Genomic DNA, 21,393 nt, shown 5'->3' on the forward strand with positions numbered 1-21,393 from the left:
ACGGCTGACATCTGGTGGACTGTACAGAGTTAAATCATTGAGATTGATCATGAAGATAGTTGCATGATTTATAGGCTATGGGTATTCCCTGAACCCTAGAACTCTGCCCCAGCTTGCTACAGTACGTATGAGTGCATTCCACCCTCTTTTAGTGGGGTCCAGGAAGTGATCACGCTTGAGTGGATTCCACTTCTCATGCATATCTGTGATTTCCACTAGAATGTAGGTTTACAGGTCATCAATCCAGCCCATTCAACCAGATCATTAATGTAGGGCAGCTTTTGTTGCTGCTCTTGAAGCTTACAGGACAACTCACAATGGAACAAAGATCCTAATATACATGAACAACCAATTAAATGTTCTTTTTAAAAAAATATGCTATTGTCGTCTGGATGTTGAAAATGCTTTTGTATCCCATCAGTAGTATTTTCCAGAAAGTTTTACTGTAAAAAATGACTTTCAATGTTTATTCTCATCATAAAATAGTGTGCATTAAACACAATTCTTATGGTTTGAAACAAATATTTCATGATGTTATAAACAGTGTTTGAAAGACAAGTGTTTATTTTTTGTTATTCTCTTCCTCCTACTCTACATGTTGCTTTTCTTCCTCCCAAGCCTCACTGAGTAACCGAAAAAATTGTGTAATACTGTGTATAATTTACACAAATATATGAAATAGTTTACATGATGTAGTCCTCTCTGTTGGAGTCTTTTCCTTTTTGTGTTTTGTTTGTATCTCCTGGTAATGCAGAATGGGCATATTAAGCGACTAAGACAAACTAACACAACCATTCAAGTTCTCCACGTCTTCTATGGTCTCAGGCAAATTGTCAGTCCATTGTACAGCACAGACATGACACCTACAGATACACATGGTACAGTATTATCAAGCAGTGTAGCCGACAGTTCTGAAATGCAGAAATATGAGCTGAATATACACTGAGTATACAAAACATTAAGAACACCTGCTCTTTCCATGACATAGACTGACCAGGTGAATACGGCTTCGACAACTTTTAGTGTTCATGCAACTCAAAATTAGGAAGGCGTTCCTAATGTCTGGTATACTCAGTGTAAAAAAAAAAAACGTTACTGAATATGAGCCTCAATATAGAGTACACTACGTCATATCATGTGTTTACACAATATATGTAGTATAATACCTTATTATTGTATGTTACTGCATGTATTACTACCAGTATGTAATCCAGGTTGTGAAAACAGAATTAAGCAGCATTAATGAGTTTCATTTTATTATTTGCTGAGAGGTGTTGGATACAGCTTAGAGTTGGCAAAGTTCAGTCTCGATTCCAATGGCAACAGCCTGACCAATGATCGCTATGGGGTTCATCAGCCACACAGTCTGTAGGAAGATGAAAAGAAAAGGTTGAATAGATTTTTATTTAACCATGTAAGTTGACTGAGAACACATTTTCATTTACAGCAACAACCTGGGGAATAGTTACAGGGGAGAAATGAGACAATTGTAAGCTGGGGATGATTAGGTGACCGTGATGGTATGAGGGACAGCTTGGAAATTTAGCCAGGACACCAGGGTTAACACCCCTACTCTTACAATAAGTGCTATGGGATCTTTAATGACCTCAGAACACCCATTTAAACATCCCACCCAAAAGACAACACTCTACACAGGGCAGTGTCCCCAATCACTACCCTGGGGCATTTTTTTAGACTAGAAGAAAGAGTGCCTCCTACTGGCCCTCCAACACCACTTCCAGCAGCATCTGGCCTCCCATCCAAGGACTGACCAGGCCCAACCCTGGTTAGCTTCAGAAGCAAGCCAGCAATGGGATGCAGGGTGGTAAACTACATAATATATATTTGTAATGGCCAAATGAAGCAGAATGGTCATCCCAGCATTTTTATGATGGGATTACAACAGACAATCTCAAAATTACAGTAAAAGATCAAAAAGAAAGAGTGAAAAATGATCATCCATAAAAGGGGAAAAAGCAGCTCTCATTTCAACATGAATCTATTCTGATCAGCTTTCCCATGTCAGTTATCGTCGGAAATGGGTAACTGAGTTAAATTGGTTAACCTCACTATTCAGTTTGAATTGCCACCACCAAGAGCAAAGTGGAACCCCAGCCACGTTCTCCATTCTGCTACCGTACCCATACATCTACATTAGGAGCTGTTCTAAATCAAATAGGTAAATACGGGAAAAGGATTCTCCAACAAATAAAAAGACTTACACCTACTCACCTACTGAAACAAAGGGGACTATGAGGCAGGCGGCGACTCATATGAAGTTGGAGACAGCCATGAGGGGTCTCCATCCCACCCTGTCCACCAGCAGTTGAAGATGAGACCAGTGAGCAGCTCCACAGCTGCAGAGATAAATACATTCAGGAAGAAATTGTATCCTGTGATCCCCAGGCGTAGAACCAGCCCTTGAAAATCAACGGTGCTCTTGAACCTTAGAGAGAGAACAGGGGAATAAAGAGAAAACAATGCATTACAAATCCATTCACGTATCATATCTACACTGTGTACAAAACATTAGGAACACCTTCTCTTTTCATGACAGACTGACCAGGTGAAAGCTATGACCCCTTATTGATGTCACCTGTTATATCCACTTCAATCAGTTTAAAGATTAAAGACGGATTTTTAACCTTGGCTTACAATGGCCGCGCCCCCGAGGACATCTAATTAACGTAATAAAAACATCCCCATCAAAATCCATCTGTTTAAGCAAGAGAGATGTTTTTTTTGCATGGGCTGTGTCTCAATCCACCGCACCCGCCGATATCGCCCTTCCACATCTGCGGTAAAAGGTGGCAGAGCGAGAGCGGTGTTTGTCAGACTGTGAGACATCCTGAAAATCGGTCTTCTCGGGAAAACATCTGTAGCGTCTGAACGGTTTGGACTGCAGCTCCATTTTGGGGGTATAGTGTGAAGATTGATGAGGGAAAAAATGATTTCATCTGAGACATAAAGCTGCTATATTTATCAAATTAAACCAAATCCAATTTGATTTGTCACATGCGCCGAATACAACAGCTTACAGTGAAATGCTTACCTAAAAGCCCTTAACCAACAATGCAGTTTTACGAAAACTACCTACAAAAAATAAGAAATAAAAGTAATTAATTAAAGAGCAACAGTAAAATAACAATAGTGAGGCTATAGACAGGGGGTACCGGTACAGAGTCAATGTGCGGGGGCACCGGTGTCGAGGTATTTGAGGTAATCAGCAACATTAAAGCTGATAGTATTTCAACCACATCAAATATCCATCCAAGTCAACTAAAATCTTATCTAAAGCATGTTGGGTCGTTTTAACAGCTGTTAGTTTCAGTTAAAACAAAATGTTATTGCATTTTCTCCTCAGTCCCTAAATGTCTTTGCTGCATGAGAGAAGCAGAGATGAAAGAGGAAAGAGAAAACAAAACTTTACCAATGTCAACTAGGTTGAAGCATTCATTCTATCGATTATTCTGGTGAGCAAGGTTTTTTTTTGTCTTTGCTTATTTTCCCTCATTAAAATGCAAATCAATTTATAAAATTTTTGACATGCGTTTTTCTGGATTTTGTTGTTGTTATTCTGTCTCTCACTGTTCATATAAACCTACCATTAAAATTATAGACTGATCATTTCATTGTCAGTGGGCAAGCATACAAAATCAGCAGGGGATCAAATACTTTTTACCCTCACTGTAGTCTGGCAGTTGTGTATAGGTTATTAGCAATGGCAGGCAGGTGAACAAACAGCTGACCCCTGCACCAGTAGCGTCCACATCACTAAGAACTTAACATAGTCCACACACACCCGCACAGTCGTGAAGAGGGCATGACAGCGTCTCTTCCCCCTCAGGAGGCTGAGAAGATTTGGCACGGGCCCTCGAATCCTCAAAAAGTTCTACAGCTGCACCATCAAGAGCATCTTGACTGGCTGCGTCAACGTTTAGTATGGCAAATGCAACACCCTCGACCGCAAAGCACAATAGAGGGTGGTGCGGACAGCCCAGTGCATCACTGGGGCCGAGCTACCTGCCATCCAGAGGACCTCTATCGTGTCAGATCAAGACTTGAAAAATTGCCAAAAACTCCAGCCACCCAAGCCATAGACCGTTCACTCTGATACCATCCGTCAACCGCTGCCGGAGCATTGGCTCTCGGACCAACAGGCTCCAAGACAGCTTCTACCCCCAAGTCAAAATACTGCTAAATAGCCATAAGAATACTAAATAGTTAATTAAATGGTTACCCGGATTATCTGCATGGACCCTATCTTGCACTGACTATATGTAAACTCACAGGACTAAATACAGTACTTTAAGAAAGTATTCACATACTTAGAAAGTATTCAAGTAGGTGTGTCCAAACTTTTGACTGGTACTGTATATTGGCAGTGATACTAGGCCTGGTTTGGGATGAGGTTCTTCTGGCTGTCTGGGCTATTCTGTCCAGGCTATCTGTCTATCTAGGTCTTGCCATGGACACTGAGCTTTCCATAGGAGTGGTTCTATTATAGCCCAGTAAAAGAGTCTGGCTGTATTTCACATGCTGACACCCACCATTACATTGGGAGGGACGATGGTGGTTGAGGGGGTTCCTGTACTGGTTGAAAGGATGCATTTGGATCTCTATATTAACCAGCCCTGCCAATGGCTAGGGGATTGGGCTGTGCTCTATATTAAGGGGCTCTTATAAAATACACTGTAACACGTGATACAATAGACAGTCCCAGACCAATTTTCCAAGCTATTCTGAGGGGAACAAACAAAAGCACTTCCTGAAATAACAGGCTATTTACGTTGTGTTCCGGTTGTAATGAAAAATATAAACCGCTGTTGCTCGTGCGATGTGAAAAAAAAAAAAAAATGAAAAAAAAAAAGAAAGTATTCACATATTTCCACATTTTGTTGTGTTACAACCTGAATTTAAAATGGATTCATTTGAGATGTTGTGTCACTGGCCTAAATAATCACCCCATAATGTCAAAGTGGAATTATGTTTAGAAATTCTTACAAATTCAATTTAAAAATGAAAATATGAAATGTCTTGAGTCAATAAGTTTTCAACCCCTTTTTTATGGCAAGCCTAAATAAGTTCAGGGGTAAGAAGGGATGGGAGAACCAAGCCTATGGGTTTGTAGCTTCAACAATGCAGCACACACACACCAATTTATGAATGGACTGCTGAATGTATATGCTTTTCTTTTGCTTTGTTTGCTCTTTTCAGTATTATGTCTGTCTCTACCCAGGAAAGGGCTGAAAATTACCCATCTTAATATATGTAGCCTTAGAAATAAGGTTCATGACATCAATAACTTGCTAACATCAGATAACATGAATATATTAGCCAATTCTGAGACTCACTTAGTGTCACGCCCTGACCATAGTTTGCTTTGTATGTTTCTATGTTTTGTTTGGTCAGGGTGTGATCTGAGTGAGCATTCTATGTTGAATGTCTAGTTTGTCTGTTTCTGTGTTTGGCCTGATATGGTTCTCAATCAGAGGCAGGTGTTAGTCGTTGTCTCTGATTGGGAACCATATTTAGGTAGCCTGTTTTGCCGTTGTGGGTGATTGTCTATGTTAGTTGTGTCAGCACAGTTCTTATTATAGCTTCACGGTTGTTTTGTATAGTTTGTTCAAGTGTTCTCTGTTCATTAAATTCACGATGAGCACATACCACCCTGCATTTTGGTCCTCTGATCCTTCCAACTACTCCTCCTCAGACGAGGAGGAAGACGATCGTGACACTTAGAGAATTAATTTGGTGATACAACAGTAGCAATACAAGGATATAACATCTATAGAAGATACATAAATGCTTATTGGGGAGGTGTTGCTGCTTTTATTCAGAGCCATATCCCTGTAATGCTTAGAGAAGATCTTATGTCAAATGTTATTGAAGTGTTGCGGTTGCAGGTTCACTTGGCTCATCTAAAGCATTTTCCTTTGTGGTGTTGCTATAGGCCACCAAGTGCTAACAGTCAGTATGTAAATAGTATGTATGAAATGCTTGATAGTGTATATGATCTAAACAGAGAGGCCTTCTTTCTTGGGGACCTGAATATTGACTGGTTTTCATCAAGCTGTCCACTCAAGAGGAAGCTTCTCACTGTAACCAGTTCCTGTAATCTGGTTCAGGTTATTAATCAACCTACCAGGGTGTTTACAAACACTACAGGAACAAGATCATCCACATGCATTGATCACATTTTTACTAATACTGTAGAACTTCGTTATAAAGCTGTATCCATACCCATTGGATGCAGTGCGCATCACAAAATAGTGGCTATATCAAGGAAAGCCAAAGTTCCAAAAGTTGGGTTTAAAATAGTGTATAAGAGATCATACTAAATATTTTGCTGTGAAAAATATTTGTTGGTCTGATGTGATTAATAAGCAGCATCCAGACGCCACACTTGATGAATTTATTAAATTGCTTCTTGCAATTATTGATAAACATTCACCTGTTAAGAAACTGACTGTTAGAACTGTTAAGGCTCCATGGATTGATGAGGAAATTCAATAATGTATGGTTGAAAGAGATGGGGCAAAAGGAGTTGCTAATAAGTCTGGCTGAACATCTGACTAGCTGACAAAACTAAACAAAATGAAGAAACTGTATTATGAAGCTATGCTCAATGATATAAACAATAATGGAAAAAAACGTTGGAGTACTTTAAATGAAATTATGGGCAGAAAGACAAATTGATCTCCATCTTTCATCGAATCAGATGGCTTATTCATCACAAAACCATTTGATATTGCCAATTATTTTAATGATTACTTCATTGGCAAGGTGGGCAAACTTAGGCAGGAAATGCCAACAATGAACAATGAGCCATCATATTCATGCATAGAAAAAACAAATAATGAAAGAAACAGTTGCATTACCGTAAGGCGCTACAGAGGGTAAAGCGTACGGCCCAGTACATCACTGGGCCAAGCTTCCTGCCATCCAGGACCTATATTCTAGGCGTGTCAGAGGAAGGCCCAGACAATTGTCAAAGACTCCAGTCACCCAAGTCATAAACTGTTCTCTCTGCTACTGCACGGTATGCGGTACCGGAGCGCCAAGTCTAGGACCAAAAGGCTCCTTAACAGCTTCTACCCCAAGCCATAAGACTGCTGAATAATTAATCAAATGGCCACCCGGACTATTTACATTGACCCCCCCTCCCCCACACCCCCATTAATTTTTTCACTGCTGCTACGCGCTGTCTATTACCTATGCATAGTCACTTTACCCATACCTACTAACCTGTACCCTCATACATTGACTCAGTACCGGTACCACCTGTATATAGCCTCGTTATTGTTATTTTATTGTGTTACTTTTTATTATTTTTCACTTTAGTTTATTTAGTAAATATTTTCTTAACTCGTTCTTGAACTGCATTGTCGGTTAAGGGCTTGTAAGTAATAATCACAAACCTCCTGGCATTGACAACTTCGATGGAAAGCTACTGAGGATGGCTATAGCTGACACTATAGCCACTCCTATCTGTCATATCTTTAATCTGAGCCTAGAGGAAAGTCTTTGTCCTTAGGCCTGGAGGGAAGACAAAGTAATTTGTCTACCTAAGAGTGGTAAAGCGGCCTTTTCGGGTTCTGACAGCAGACCCATAAGCTTGGTATAGTTAAAGTGACTATGCATAGATGATAAACAGAGAGTGGGGGTTGGCTGGACACAATGCAAATACTATTTTCTGTTTTTACCAATGACCTGCCACTGGCATTAAACAAAACATGTGTGTCCTTGTATACTGATGATTCAAATACATACGCATCAGCAACCACAGCTAATGAAGTCACTGAAACCCTTAACAAAGAGTTGCCGTCTCTTTTGGAATGTGTGGCCAGTAATAAACTGGTCCTGAACATCTCTGAAACTAAGAGCATTGTACTGTATTTAGTACAAATCATTCCCTAAATTCTAGACCTTAGCTGAGTCTAGTAATGAGGCGTCTGCATGGTCCTAAAGCACACCGTTGCCCTGTTTTGTATCACTGTTGCCTCGTTTTGTATGTAGAGCGACTTAAGGCGTTCCCATTCTTCCAAGCCAAAAACAATTCGGAAGTTCATGCATATATTATGATTACTTTTTGTGGAGTTTTTTCAGCTGTTCAGACAGAAATTACTAATTTGGACAATGTCCCCTTATACCAATTGCCTATTGACTCCTATAGATCATTTTAATGGAGAATTTTTTTGTTTTTTGGGGGGGGGGGGGGGATTATGAAATAAATGTTTTCTTAACAGAAATACATTTTCTAAATATGATCAAATGTTAAATTTCATTTGACTCAAATCTGATATCAGCTAGCTTGCTAGTGAAAGCTAGCATTGCTGCATTTTCAAATCAAAGTTTATTGGTCGCATATATAGATTTGCATATGTTTTTGCAGGTGCACAACAATATTCAAATAATCCCCTAAATAAAAATAAAGAAATGAAGACACAAATTGTATTGAGGCAATCCGAAGTCCGTAGTCGAAGTCTACGCCCCTTCATTGGTGATTGGTCAAGAGTAGGGATTCTTCAATAAAGTCTTTGTTGTCGTTCAACGAGAGACGACTCATTTTCATGCACATGTTTTCATTGAGAAATACTGCACCAAACATCTTAGTTAGATGTCAAATTGTGTGACTAAGATCTCCCCAGCAAAAACTTTACAATGAATGAAAGATTTCTTGAGTTATCTTAGATTAATTCTGACTATTTTGACTATGGCGTCTCAAAATTGACAAACATTACTATTGGTGCTTTTCTCTCGTTTTTCGAGCAAAGATTTTTTTTTAAATGAGTATGCACACTTCAGGTATCACCGGCACCAAACGAGGGGTGACAACATTCAGAGGAGGCTATACCTTATGTCATGCCTTATTGGAATGGATTTATTGAGAATATCTGTTGGAAAAAAGTTTGGATGTTGCCACACACATACCTTAACAAAATTAAGGAAGTTTCCTTTAAAATTATTCATAAATATTATCCTGCCAACCACTATATGAAGAAGTTTAAGGAAAACATCAACTCAAATGGCTCCTTTTGTAATGACCACCCAGAAACAGTTGTGCATATTTTTTGGCATTGTATGCATGTAAGAAAACTGTGGCACGACATCAGTAGGTTTATAATTGAACACATTTATGAAGATTTTACACTATTGTGGAGAGATGTACTGTTTGGATTCTTTACATACAATAGAAATAAGCGGAATCATTTTTATGTAATTAATTTCATTATTCTTTTGGCCAAATTTCATATACACAAATGTAAATTTACAAACAGAAAACCACATTTTCGTACCCTAGAAAAAGAAATTGAACTGTATTTTAAGACGGTTAAATGCTCTACTAACAAAAAAGCTGTTAGAATTGTAAGTATATGCATGTCCCTTAAGGTCCTTGTGTAATTGTAATGTGATATTGTACCCCCTAGCTTGATTGTCTATTGTTTGTAATCCATGTATGCTTGTGTTCCCTCATGTGCTTTATGTATTGATTTGAAATTAATTTTAAAAATAATAATAATTTTAAAAAAATGTTTAAAAAAAAAACATTCAGAGGAGGTGCTAGCGAAAGAACTGCAGAGCAAGATGGACGACATGTTCGATGATGAAGATGCATATCCAAATACTCGAGTACTCGAGTTTCATGACCATGTGCAACCACCAGAGGCGGGAATGGTGAGCAGAACCCGATTTCGAAGTGTTACAGCAGAGATGAGGCGGAAACCGACTGTACCAATAAAATAGGCTTACCATGCGGGATGTGTGCGACTGGGCCGGCAGGCGCAGGGAGGAGGTGACCCACCACCAAAGCCTCAGTTTAAGGTAAAAAATGCAAAGAGCCATAGGGCTGAGGGAACATAGGGCTGAGGGAACATAGGTTGAGGGAACATAGGGCCATGAGAACAGATGCATAATGGTAAGTAAAATGGCATAGCGTTCTGAGGTAAATAATGTTAAGGTTATAAAAATAAATAAGCAAGGATATTCAGGATATTTAGATATTACATCCCATTATTTTGTAATGGGATGTAATTGTGAACTGAAATTACTAATTTGAACAATGTCCCCTTATGCCAATTGCCTATTGACTCCTATAGATCATTTTAATGGAGAAATAGTTTTTTTTTGGGGGGGGGGGGGGGGGGGGGGGGATGGGATGGGATTATGAAATAAATGTTTTCTTAACAGAAATACATTTTCTAAATATGATCAAATGGTAAATTTCATTTGACTCAAATCTGATATCAGCTAGCTTGCTAGTGAAAGCTAGCATTGCTGCATTTTCAAATCAAAGTTTATTGGTCGCAAATATAGATTTGCATATGTTTTTGCAGGTGCACAACAATATTCAAATAATCCCCAAAATAAAAAATAAAGAAATGAAGACAGTATATTAATAGAAAAAGGTATCTACAGCAGTAGTTATACAGGATGGGCCATGACTAGAATACAGTATATACGTATGAAGTGGGTAAGACAGCATGTACAATTATTTTACTTAGAAAGATATTACCTCACCAAAATTAAAAACGTTTATTTTGCTGTATTTGACTCTGATGACAATAAAACAGTCATTGAAATTGAGGGGTCTTTCTGGTTGCATTTGACAAAATGTCCATTAGAGTGTAGTGTTGAGAATGTTGAGCTGATGCACCTAGGTAATTTTATTGTATGTCTATACAATTACATATACATCATATAATCATCATTAAGCCACCCCCTTAAGTAGACAACGGTAAATGGCCTGAGTGAACATTTATCCACCATCTTTGCTGCAGTTAGCCCTTTTAAAAGTGAAGAAGTCAAGTTATGGTCCTTAATAGTACACTATTTCTCTTTGTGTCTATTGCAGTGACATGGGGGTGCTTTCCAAGAATGTCCATAAGGTGAACTCCTCTTCTGCAGTGCCTTTAATAATATATTAGTTACTGGTGCTGTAGGTTATGTGTAATCATGAATTTAAGCAACATCATCAAAACTGTGCTGCACGCTTGCACCTTATGTACCACATTTTGTAGCCCCAGTTCGTAGAAGAACTAAGCTCAAAGTTAGAGCATATGGTGACATCACCGACATCTACGCCAGCCGAAACACTTTCAAACAGGTCTACAACAGCAAGCAAATAATAAGAAATCTCATTGGAAACCAATAAAAATCATAATTCACAAGAAATTAGGGAATATCATATAAGGTTTCTCTCGATTGATCAGCTGTTAGTGTGTAGCTAGAGTCTTCTAATAGATTGTTAGAGCATGTAAGATTTGCTTCAAATTCAAATCTAGAACTTAAAGCCAGTTCCACTGTTTTTTAAAAATTCTTCCCACTCTAATCAGGAACAGATTTAGACCTTGGACAGCAGGTGGGTGCAATTAGTAGAACAGAAAACCAGAAGTAACCTCGTAGGGCAAGATTGAATACCCCTGGACTATAGTCTCCAGTGCCAGAGTTGTACAGCAGCTATTGAAAGAGAGCGGCTAATATAATCTCAGTCCAGAGGGTATTCAAATCTTACCCTATGGTTGACCGGAGTACTGCTGGTTTTCTGTTCTACAACCTGATAATTAATTTCACCCACCTGGTGTCCCAGGTCTAAATCAGTCCCTGATTAGAGGGGGGAAGAATTTGAGGGCAATAGTCTATAGCTGATATCTCCCTGTGATAAAGCCATTTCTGTATCAGATGAGATGAGGTCATTTTACATAATGTTGAACCTGACAGGTTTGGGTATCCCTTCTGAATGGCACCCAGCATGTCCTCTACTGCAGGTCATTCTATAGGGCTTTCAGTATGTCCTCTACAGCAGGTCTGTCTATAGGGCTGTCACAGCAGTGAGAGAACAGCACCCTCCCCTGGTCATCCAGGACAAAGTCTCCTCCGAGCTGAGAAAACATGGAAAACAGAATGAGCAAAAATATAACCATAAAAGTACACTCCTTAGTGAATGTATTCTTTATGTGTCTGATCATCTCACAACCACACCTGAAACATATCATCTTCTATAGACGGCAGACCTTTTGGAAACTCCAGGTTTGCCACAACGTATTCAGCGTAGAGGAGCATGTTGTTGAAGTTCAACACTTTCTTTAGAGATGCTCTCAAGCCAAAAGCGCTGTACACCTGCAATCCCCCGACATAACATGACTGTTTATAGTGCATTGTAAATTAATAGTAGTAGGACATGCACTATATAGTATGTATAACATAAATAATTTCAGTCAGACAAGTATCAGGAAGTGGTGCCTCGTTCTAAATCAATCAATTTGCCTGGTAACTCTAACCTTCCTGTGTGGGTCTAACACCATGTCATACTGGCAACCTGTCTCCGCCAGCCAATGCAACGCCCCCTCTCTGCAGCCAAATGACACCACCACCACTTGCACTGAACATGCATCCAGGGCAATCTGCAACACAAGGCACAGGGCTCTGTGTAATGGCCTCAACTTGAATATGTTATTTTCTGTCCAGCACCTGAATATGGACGTGCATATTCTTTCTTTATCACAGTTCTGTGTATCCATAAAGGTTATGGGCTATGCACAGAGAACTAATGCTGATGAGAAGAGTCAACTACGTGTGTCATAAACCTTAGAACCAACTGTCAACACATGGCTCACCTTATGGGCCTCCAGATCTTTCAGATGGATTCGACAGAGGAGGCAGGAGAACTGACGGATCAACACAAGTAGCACTTTCTCACCTCTCCCAAGGTACTTCCCTAACGTCAGAGTTCTGAAACAAAGACAGAGAGACAGAGGAAATACGTCACTTCTGACAGGCAGAAGTTAATACCCTGGTTTGACCTATTGTCTATCACAAAGAAGATGCCATGTAAGACAAAATCATCAAACTCACCCTCCAGTCTGGGCATCAATGAGGGGTATGTCAGGCGACAGGCATTTTACTTGTGGCTCTTGACCAAAGATTCTATCACCCAGATGTAGCTCTTTGTCCAAGTACTCCAGAAAACTATCCCACTGCACCTATTACCAAGCACATCCAGTGGATGTCGGCAGAAGGAAGTGTTAATGCGCGGTAGCTGCCTCCAGAGCAAGAAAAAAACGCTAACCTGCTAAGCTAATACACAAGAGTTTTTACACAGAATCATGCAAGTAATATCAAACACAGGCCTAGCAACAGCCATATCAGCTTACTCCCAGCTGCAAGAAGTCCTCAACAGCATCCTGCAATTCAGCGCATCTAGAGAGAGAACAATAACTGTGTAACTTCTGTACGAGCTGTTCAAAGGTTAATCTAATGAGGTAAACAGTTAATTATTACTGAAGACATTGGCTCTAATAAAGTTGATCTCACAAAGGTGTTGACATTCAAAAGTCAATGGTTTGGATTGGGAAACATAGCTTTGCTATATGTCTTACTGGTAGCTTCTCTTCCATAGTTCATCAGCGTCCTTTTTCTTCTTCACTGACATGCTGGCGGTGTATAATAATCAACGTCTTTCATTGTTTGCAAACATATTTGGTAGTCATTTCCAATAATAATCATTGAATCTATATAGGCTAGATTTTGCGTTATTTCCAGGGTATATTTTCAGGGCCTGAAAGACGATCAGTTTGACAGCCAATATGTGCTTATAAACAGATTGTAAAGGGTTAATAACTTGTTAATGTAATACAGAACCTCGTGAATAACCTTGCCCCAGCTGGAATAAGTCCCAGTAGTGATTGGTCCAGTTCAATACGGATCTTCTTCCTGATGTAGTCTTGCAGAAGTCCTATAAATGATATATGTTTATTTAATTAACAATCATAACCTCTTTTTAGGACATTGCTGACTTTAACTTACTGTTGCCATTTGCCAACAGCTCATTAGCCTTCCACATATTGTCCATGTTGAGCAGGAATGAATCATGAAACTTTAACAGATAGCGCTAGCTGTAGGCCTAGCACACAACCTACCCTCTTTGCTCTCCTGTTCAGCGAGTTCCAATAGGGCTTTTCCATTTTCAACAAAACTTGTCAAAGCTTTCGCATAAGTCTTCGCATCTGTCTCTTTCTCAGCCATGTTGTATGATTAATGATTAACTACTAGCAAAGATGTGTAATAAATACAAGATATACAACTCCTAATCAATCCAGTGTTAGGCTTCCCATTTATACAACTCCCCTTTCTCAGCTTCTCTTCTAACATGGAGTCATAGAAAGAAGACAACAAGAGCACGTTTTTATTGTTTATTCTTAAAAAATCCAGTCAAATAAGTTATGATCACTTCATGTTCTTCATCTCTGATTGTAACCTACTGTAACTACACCATAGTCTAGTCAACTGTCTCCAGTTCCCTATCTCTCTGCTCCTGGGCCTCGTGTCCTTCAGCTGCTGCAGAAGAAGAAGAAAAAGGGCCAGTGGTCTCCTCTGTCATTTTGTCTCCATTACACCCCTCTATGTGATGTTCCTCTGGGGTCTTGCTGGCCTCACTACTGGCCTCTGGGGCCTCCCTGTGTCCATGTGGCTCTGTGGTGGTCTCCTCCTCTTCGTCGTGGTCAAAGAACTCAGGTGGCACAATGTTGGAAAGGGTGAACGACATTTGAATCTCCTGCAGACGGGACTTCTGGGCCTTCAGGTTATCCAGCTCGCTGGTCAGGTGTGTTGCAGGAGCAGGTTTTTCCGGAGCAGGAGTTACAACTGCGAGGGTTTCTGTAGCAACAGGTACTTTGAGAGTAGGGCTTTCTTTCGAGGGGTTTTCAGAGGGTGTCTCAATGGGCTTCTCAGCAGCAGGTACCTCTGGGTTCTCCTTTGTCTCATTTTCTTTCATCTCCGCTACATTGGTGGCAGCCGCTGGATTTGCTTCCTGGAGCTTATGAGAGAGACTGTTCCTCTCCTCCTGCAGCGCCCGGCACAGTTTTTCCAGCTTCTGGGTCTTCAGGGTGAACAGCTCAAACTCCTTTTCCTTCAGGGTTTTCTGAACGGAGTAGAAATATACAGGGTGAAAATCAGTACTGATATTCATAAAGATCACTCATAGGTATTATTCCAAATGGTATCCTATTCACTATATAGTGCATAAAGTCAACACAGCTATGGTCAAGCGTAGGGCACTAGGGAATAGGGTGCATTTGGTATGCAGCCACTATCTCCACCATGAGTCAAAGAAGAGTCATATTTAACTCTGTTGCTTGTTTGTCTATCATCATGTTTATGACAGAGCGTGAACGTAAAAGTAACATTCAAAAAATGGGTGAAAACTGTACGCCATGTGTATGGTATCTTACGTCTGTGAGCATATCAATAAGAGCCTTGTTGCAGCCCTCAAAACGGCTTTTCCATTGAATAGACTCCTTCTCCAGCTTTCTCATTCTCTTGGTCATCTACAAGACAAAAACCCATCCCATTTGAAAGTTTGTCAGTTAAATCGAAGAGTAAACAAAGGGAATGTATTTGTGCCATGGCAACAAAATTGACCACATAAGATTACAGATAAGGAGATAGTAATATACGGAGAACAAGACTTAGGCTACCTTATCCATGTCCTGTTTGAAGCTGGCGTACACTCCGTTGCTCTTCGACACAGTCCCCTGGAACTGATCAAACTTCTCAGAGTACATGGACAACTGGGGGGAGAAATGGGAAAGTTAAGTTTGTAAAATATAGAGACAGACCCGGAGAGAGAGAGACAAGAGATTTTGATTGTATTTTATTAGGATCCCTATTAGCCGACGTCAATGGTGACAGCTAGTCTTACACAGTCCGACACACAAGGAAAAATACATTACAGACAAAAATACGAGGGGAGGGGGCCGGGCAGACAGACAGACAGAGACCGTCTCCATTTACCTGGGCCTGCATCCCTTCCTCTTGTTCTTTCAGAATCTGCACCTTCACCTGTGACTGTGCCGCCTTATTTATCAACTTTGGAGAAATACAATTTATAAAAAATAAATCAGTTAATAATTATTTGCTTTGTCACTGAATGGAATTTCTCAAAAATATTTGATGTCAGTGTCTAACTTATTCCATGCACTGATCCATATTTCATACAGTATTAAAACATGTACTGAACATGTGATTAAACTCTTACATAACAAACACATATGAATAAAATATCTTAAATTGTATAAAATCAATTAAGCCAGTCCAGACTTGCTGAAAGATGCTAACTTACATGATCCCTCTCTCGCTTGTGCTTCTCCTCTCCCTCTTTAATGAATATGTTTGCCTGTTCAAGTTTGGTTTCCAACAACTGCTGCTGCAGGTCTCGATGTTTGAATACCTTTTCCAGGTTCTGCAAGGTAAGACGAGGGAGACTGGGTCACTTTCACTGAGACGAACATTACACGTTTGACGCAACAACCACGGTAAGACAGGAGCCAAGGGCTAGTATTAATCATTGGTATATTGCTAGTGGTAACATTTTTACTTGAAAGGAGAACTATGACATTTATGCAGAGGAGATGAACAGAGCCAAGCTCATCAGACACTAACAACACTGTGAAAAAAAACAACCTAAAAAAACTACTTCTTTGCACAAACACTCACACTTGTCTTTCCTTACTAGCACTGACTTTGCTGATGGCTACTTGATTGAAGAACATTTACCTTACTATGACTGTGATGTGTGGTTGTCTCACCTAGCTATCTTAAGATTTTTTGTATTTTTGTAAAAATGTTTACCCCTTTTTCTCCCCAATTTCGTGGTGTCCAATTGTTGTGGTAGCTACTATCTTGTCTCATCGCTACAACTCCCGTACGGGCTCGGGAGAGACGAAGGTTGAAAGTCATACGTCCTCCGATACACAACCCAACCTAGCCGCACTGCTTCTTTAACACAGCGCGCATCCAACCCGGAAGCCAGCCGCACCAATGTGTATGTGTCGGAGGAAACACCGTGCACCTGGCAACCTTGGTTAGCGCGCACTGGGCCGGCCCGCCACAGGAGTCGCTGGTGCGCGATGAGACAAGGACATCCCCACCGACCAAGCCCTCCCTAACCCAGACGACGCTAGGCCAATTGTGCGTCGCCCCATGGACCTCCCGGTCGCGGCCGGTTACGACAGAGCCTGGGCGCGAACCCAGAGTCAGCTATCTTAAGATTAATGCACTGCTAAATTACTAAAAAGGAAACGTAAGATGAGACAAATTAACAACTGAGCATGCTCTTGAGTCTCGAATCATGGAGGAGCAAGTTTTTGTTGTTGTCACACAGTGACTCCTGGTGTGGCATGGGCCTGTTGTGGTCAATAATGAGGGGGTCTCTATCTCAGTTGAGTACTGAATGCCGTGGCTAAGGAATTTGAAATGTGTTTGTGACATATCGTATGTTAGAGAGACGCACATAGTAACATTTGTTTTATTGTTTTAAAGCATCTTTAAGATTCTCATTGTATTGAAAAACGCTATACAAAATAAATATATGATTATTATAGCATGTTGATATTAATAAACACATTCAGTTTAAACTGCACTACAAACTCCAGTCCGGAGCGTCTGTAACAAGGCCCCATACCGTTTCTCTTGCGTCGTACTGGGAGATGAGGCTCTTGAGTTTCTCTGCCAGGTCGCTGTTCTCCTGACAGAGTTTGGTGTTGCGGTTACTGTGCTCCTCGATCTGGACCTGGATGTCCGTCAGCGTGCTCTGGAAGTGAGTGGTGATGTCCTTCCTCTTCAGGTCGTCCTCCCTGCACCTCTGGAGGGTCTCCTCCTGCATGATCACATTATACAGGATGATGCAGTTAGTTGGGTGGCAGGTAGCCTAGCAATGGGTTGCCAGCTAGAATGCTGGGAAGTGAGCTAGCAACCGGAGGGTTCCTGGTATCTAATCCTAGACACCATTGCCTGTCGTTGTGCCCTTGAGCAAGGCACTTAACCCCCACAAAAACAGCTCCCCGAGCGCCCAGTATGGCAGCCCCCGCACCTCTCCAAAACCTCTATAGGTATGCGCGTCTTTCGGAAGGGTTGGGTTAAAAGCGGAAGTCAAATTTAGGTTGGACCTTGTGTGCAATTGACCAATAACGTTATCTTAATCTTGATCTCACACTCACAGACACCTGATGCACAGTAAGTTACACTCACAGATATACTCATAATGCAAGGAAATATGTACTGTAATGTCGCTGCACATACAAGCAGACACATAGACCGTGTACGCACATACTAAGGGCTCTATTCAATCCGCATCCCGGAAGTTCATCTTTACAGCATCATTTAAATTTAAAGGCAATGTTCCCGCTTGAGTGGAGACTGCATTCAGGGGAAATGTTGCATATGTCAGCTCAATCGGAAATGACCTTTACATTTCTAACAGCGGAATCTGTAGCGCTTCAGCTTAACAAATTGAATAGAGCCCTAACTCTAGCCTAACCATACACATGCCACACAATTTTAACTTAGTGAGCACCACTGGTTGTTGCATCAGACCTGGGTCAGTATTTGAGCTTGGAGTTTGCGCTTGATTTAGCTTGGAGTTTGAACTTTCAGGACTATTCCATTGGTTCCACTGTATAGGGAATATGAAATCAAGCACAGTTTAGTATTTGATATATGCATTTGATTAAGTCTGGTTGGCTGTAAACAGTGAGAAGAGAGCCTCACCTAGGACGTTACACAGAGCAATCTGTGTACTATAGTACTACAGTATATGCTACAAAGAGAGGCCCACCTTCAGTGTCTTGTTGTGTCTCTGCAGCTCCCTACACAGAGACTCCAGTTTGCTGCGGGCCAGAACCGCTCTGCTGTGTTCACTCTGAAGCTGGTCCTTCTCCTTCATCACCTGAAGAAGCTTCTTCTGCAGAACCTTCAGCTGCTTCTGGTCACCCCGGTGCTCCTCCAGCTACCAACACACACACACACACACACATCATTTTTGTTCTTCACAAAACAAATATGTGCGGAATAAGCGAATACTGCTGCATAGGTGTAGACTAATGATATTGTACTGGTTAGCAGCCAGTTAGATAAATATAACTATATGCTTCACCACGAATAATATAAAACGTTGAGTCTACATAAAGTTCTTCATACACGAGTTGTCATGCAGTCAATATGCTGTTCTGACCTTGTGTGCAAAGTCAAATGGCACGGACAAATCAATACGAAAATAGATATGTTCTTTCAGCAATGGAACCAAAAGCACAAATACGGACAGCATGGGAAACGAGCAGTGCATGGAAATAGCATGAACAGATGATACAAATGTACACGGGCAAAGACCACATCTAGTTCTCTACTGGACACCACGGCCTACTACCTCCGGTGTATAATTCAGCATGGTCCACTCACCAGATCAGCGTGCTTCTTGATGATGGCCTCCAGTTTCTGCTCTGGAGTGCCGAGCTTGTTCAAGCTCTGCATCAATAGCATGGCCTCTTTGCCTGAATAGAGATCATGTTAGTGTACAGTTAATAACACAAACTATTGATACACTGTAACACTAACAACTATTGATGCTGAATGGATGCTAAATAGAACAGAAGAAGAAAGATGAAGAAGAACACACAACCCACCAAGGCTTTTCAGCATCTTCTTCTCAAGTTTCTGGTCCTTGGCGGAGGTCTTGGTGACCTGCTCCTTCAGAACCTCCTCCTCCACCTCTTCCTGCTCAGCAGGCTCCTCACTGGCCTCCTGGTAGGTACTAATGATGTCCTCTAGCTGCTTGCTCAGGTCCTCTGTCAGGTCCACCTGACCCTGGCACTGGGCTGGATCCACCTGGTCACTCACCTGACATGTCTCCATTCTGAAAGGCTTGCACTAAGATATAATGATATAATACAGCATAGAATTAGAACTACTTGAACTAATATGGACATATTCTTGTTCAAGTTCAATGTTTCTGTGAAGGATGACGGTTAATGAGACGAATCTTATAGCCCTATTTCACACACTCACAATGAAAACACCCTGATTAGTTTCTCAAGCTTGGAAATTAAAAGCAGTGCTATATACTAATAGTAATTTTGTATACTGCTGTATAAGAAAAGCCAAGGTCAAACCAATCTTTATCAGAATAGCTGAAACAATCTTTTCCAATATTATTTAAACTGTTTTCTATTGTTTATGTATTTTATTACCCTTCATGACATAAGTCGATGAGGAATTTATAATCTATCAACCTCCACTGTCTGTTTGCCTATCGAAGTCTGATAGTGCTTGACTGTGGCCTGTTAATGTGCATATAATTAGCCTGCTGCCTGGGTGCATACCCTCTACTCAGTCTCAACTCACAGGCAGAGCAGAGTAGTCCGAGCACATGGCACCTGTCCTGGGCCCATATGCTATTTTAGGAACTTCTTAATATGGGCATGTTATTGATTTTTTTTCACAATCTTAGCTTGTTGTTGTAAATTGTAGTACACTAATATTTTTTGTTAAAGTACTTGATAGATTAATGACACTTAAAAACATAACTTTAAATATCCAGCAAAGTACTTAAGTGACTACCCAACTGAGTTAGAATTTACATTTACTCAGAAGAAATTAAGACATATCTATTTCTATAGCCTTCCTAATCCATTCCAAGAAAAACTTTGAACAGAACATTCATTTGATACAACGGGACATGTAAAAATGCATTTGGCCTATACTGTAGCTGACAACTTCTCATAAAATACCAAAGAACAAGAGGTTCCATCACGATAGAAACATTGCACTGCTTCACGAGTGTGACAAGTCACCCATTCCCCCCCAAAAGTAAGCTTATCCTAAATACATTCAAACGTACAATGCACAAGACAGAAAACATATACCCATGAAAATATTTCATTCTACACCATCCAAAACTCAAATATCTGCAAACAAACGCACAGAAGATATTGAACTGCTTCTTACCAAAAGGTCCAGGATCTAGCAGAGGGGAAAGGAAACGTGAAGAGGGGGGTAAGAGAGGGAGAGGGGGAGGGGGTGCTCTAACTCTGGCCCCACAGATAAAACAGCTGTGCAGAAGACCTCAAAATAAACCACCGGGACACAACTGAGAGAGACAGGGGGGAACATATTGAAACCAACACAGAAAGAGAGAGGCCATAGAGAAATAATAATATATAAATCGCATCCCCTGTTCAAAACGTCCACAATGAAAACCACACAAACCTTATGCCTCTAAGCTTGCAATGACCTACGGACATGAGTTATGTTGATGTTTACCAAGAAACGTTAAGGACTTTGTAACAGTATTATCAGGGGTCGCGTTAACGCAGGATTCGCATTTGTCACGCAGAAAAGGAAAGATGCAACGCAGAAAATAGGCTACATCTTTTGTTGCGTTTTATAAAATGCTTCTTATTGTAAATTCTGCTCGGTTTCAGACACGGTTCGCTCCAAATCATTCATGTAAAATGACAATTTGTCTTGCTTTAGTTTCACTTCCACACTCGGATGAAATGTTTTTGCTCTGACTGATATGCAGACTATTGTAGACTAATTTTGTCCGGTACTTTCCTCCTG

The 21,393-nt window shown here is 40.7% G+C and overlaps 2 protein-coding genes across 8 annotated transcripts; both read right to left on the reverse strand.

Moving 5' to 3' along the window:
• Positions 1 to 10,634: 10,634 nt before the first annotated feature.
• Positions 10,635 to 14,076, reverse strand: LOC110497568. Of its 5 annotated transcripts, none has more exons than XM_021573732.2 (9): positions 13,920 to 14,076; positions 13,654 to 13,735; positions 13,380 to 13,433; positions 13,155 to 13,200; positions 12,856 to 12,983; positions 12,618 to 12,732; positions 12,282 to 12,404; positions 11,983 to 12,120; positions 10,635 to 11,882 (listed from the first exon to the last, which is right to left on the reverse strand). In XM_021573732.2, the coding sequence occupies exons 1-9, from the start codon at positions 14,023 to 14,025 to the stop codon at positions 11,775 to 11,777; spliced, it is 900 nt and encodes a 299-aa protein (XP_021429407.2). In that variant the 5' UTR covers positions 14,026 to 14,076; the 3' UTR covers positions 10,635 to 11,774. The 5 variants fall into 5 exon arrangements, with proteins under 5 accessions (XP_021429407.2, XP_021429410.2, XP_021429406.2 ...); XM_021573735.2 differs by having other exon boundaries at positions 12,015 to 12,120; positions 13,642 to 13,735; XM_021573731.2 differs by having other exon boundaries at positions 13,642 to 13,735.
• Positions 14,077 to 14,178: 102 nt separating this feature from the next.
• On the reverse strand, positions 14,179 to 20,896 carry LOC110497567 (beta-taxilin). 3 transcript variants are annotated; one of them, XM_021573729.2, is made up of 10 exons: positions 20,779 to 20,896; positions 19,458 to 19,701; positions 19,234 to 19,325; positions 18,614 to 18,784; positions 17,462 to 17,656; positions 16,121 to 16,240; positions 15,793 to 15,867; positions 15,477 to 15,569; positions 15,231 to 15,326; positions 14,279 to 14,920 (listed from the first exon to the last, which is right to left on the reverse strand). In XM_021573729.2, the coding sequence occupies exons 2-10, from the start codon at positions 19,684 to 19,686 to the stop codon at positions 14,279 to 14,281; spliced, it is 1,713 nt and encodes a 570-aa protein (XP_021429404.2). In that variant the 5' UTR covers positions 19,687 to 19,701; positions 20,779 to 20,896. The 3 variants fall into 3 exon arrangements, with proteins under 3 accessions (XP_021429405.2, XP_021429404.2, XP_036810419.1); XM_036954524.1 differs by lacking the exon at positions 20,779 to 20,896 and adding an exon at positions 20,022 to 20,046; XM_021573730.2 differs by lacking the exon at positions 20,779 to 20,896 and having other exon boundaries at positions 14,179 to 14,920; positions 19,458 to 19,695.
• Positions 20,897 to 21,393: the final 497 nt, after the last annotated feature.

This window comes from Oncorhynchus mykiss, chromosome 19 (genome assembly GCF_013265735.2).
Source record: "Oncorhynchus mykiss isolate Arlee chromosome 19, USDA_OmykA_1.1, whole genome shotgun sequence".
NCBI lineage: Eukaryota > Metazoa > Chordata > Actinopteri > Salmoniformes > Salmonidae > Oncorhynchus > Oncorhynchus mykiss.

What these genes read in the sequence shown, in the direction of transcription:
- LOC110497568 (XM_021573731.2), bottom strand. Translation starts at nt 14,025, where the DNA reads ATGGCTGAGAAAGAGACAGATGCGAAGACTTATGCGAAAGCTTTGACA. An exon ending in TGAACAGGAGAGCAAAGAGG is followed by an intron (nt 13,736 to 13,919) that starts GTAGGTTGTGTG and finishes TATCATTTATAG; the next exon opens with GACTTCTGCAAGACTACATC. An exon ending in ATTGATGCCCAGACTGGAGG is followed by an intron (nt 12,733 to 12,855) that starts GTGAGTTTGATG and finishes TCTTTGTTTCAG; the next exon opens with AACTCTGACGTTAGGGAAGT.
- LOC110497567 (XM_021573730.2), bottom strand. Translation starts at nt 19,686, where the DNA reads ATGGAGACATGTCAGGTGAGTGACCAGGTGGATCCAGCCCAGTGCCAG. An exon ending in TCAAGAAGCACGCTGATCTG is followed by an intron (nt 18,785 to 19,233) that starts GTGAGTGGACCA and finishes GTGTGTTGGTAG; the next exon opens with CTGGAGGAGCACCGGGGTGA. An exon ending in TTATTGATATGCTCACAGAC is followed by an intron (nt 14,921 to 15,230) that starts GTAAGATACCAT and finishes TACTCCGTTCAG; the next exon opens with AAAACCCTGAAGGAAAAGGA.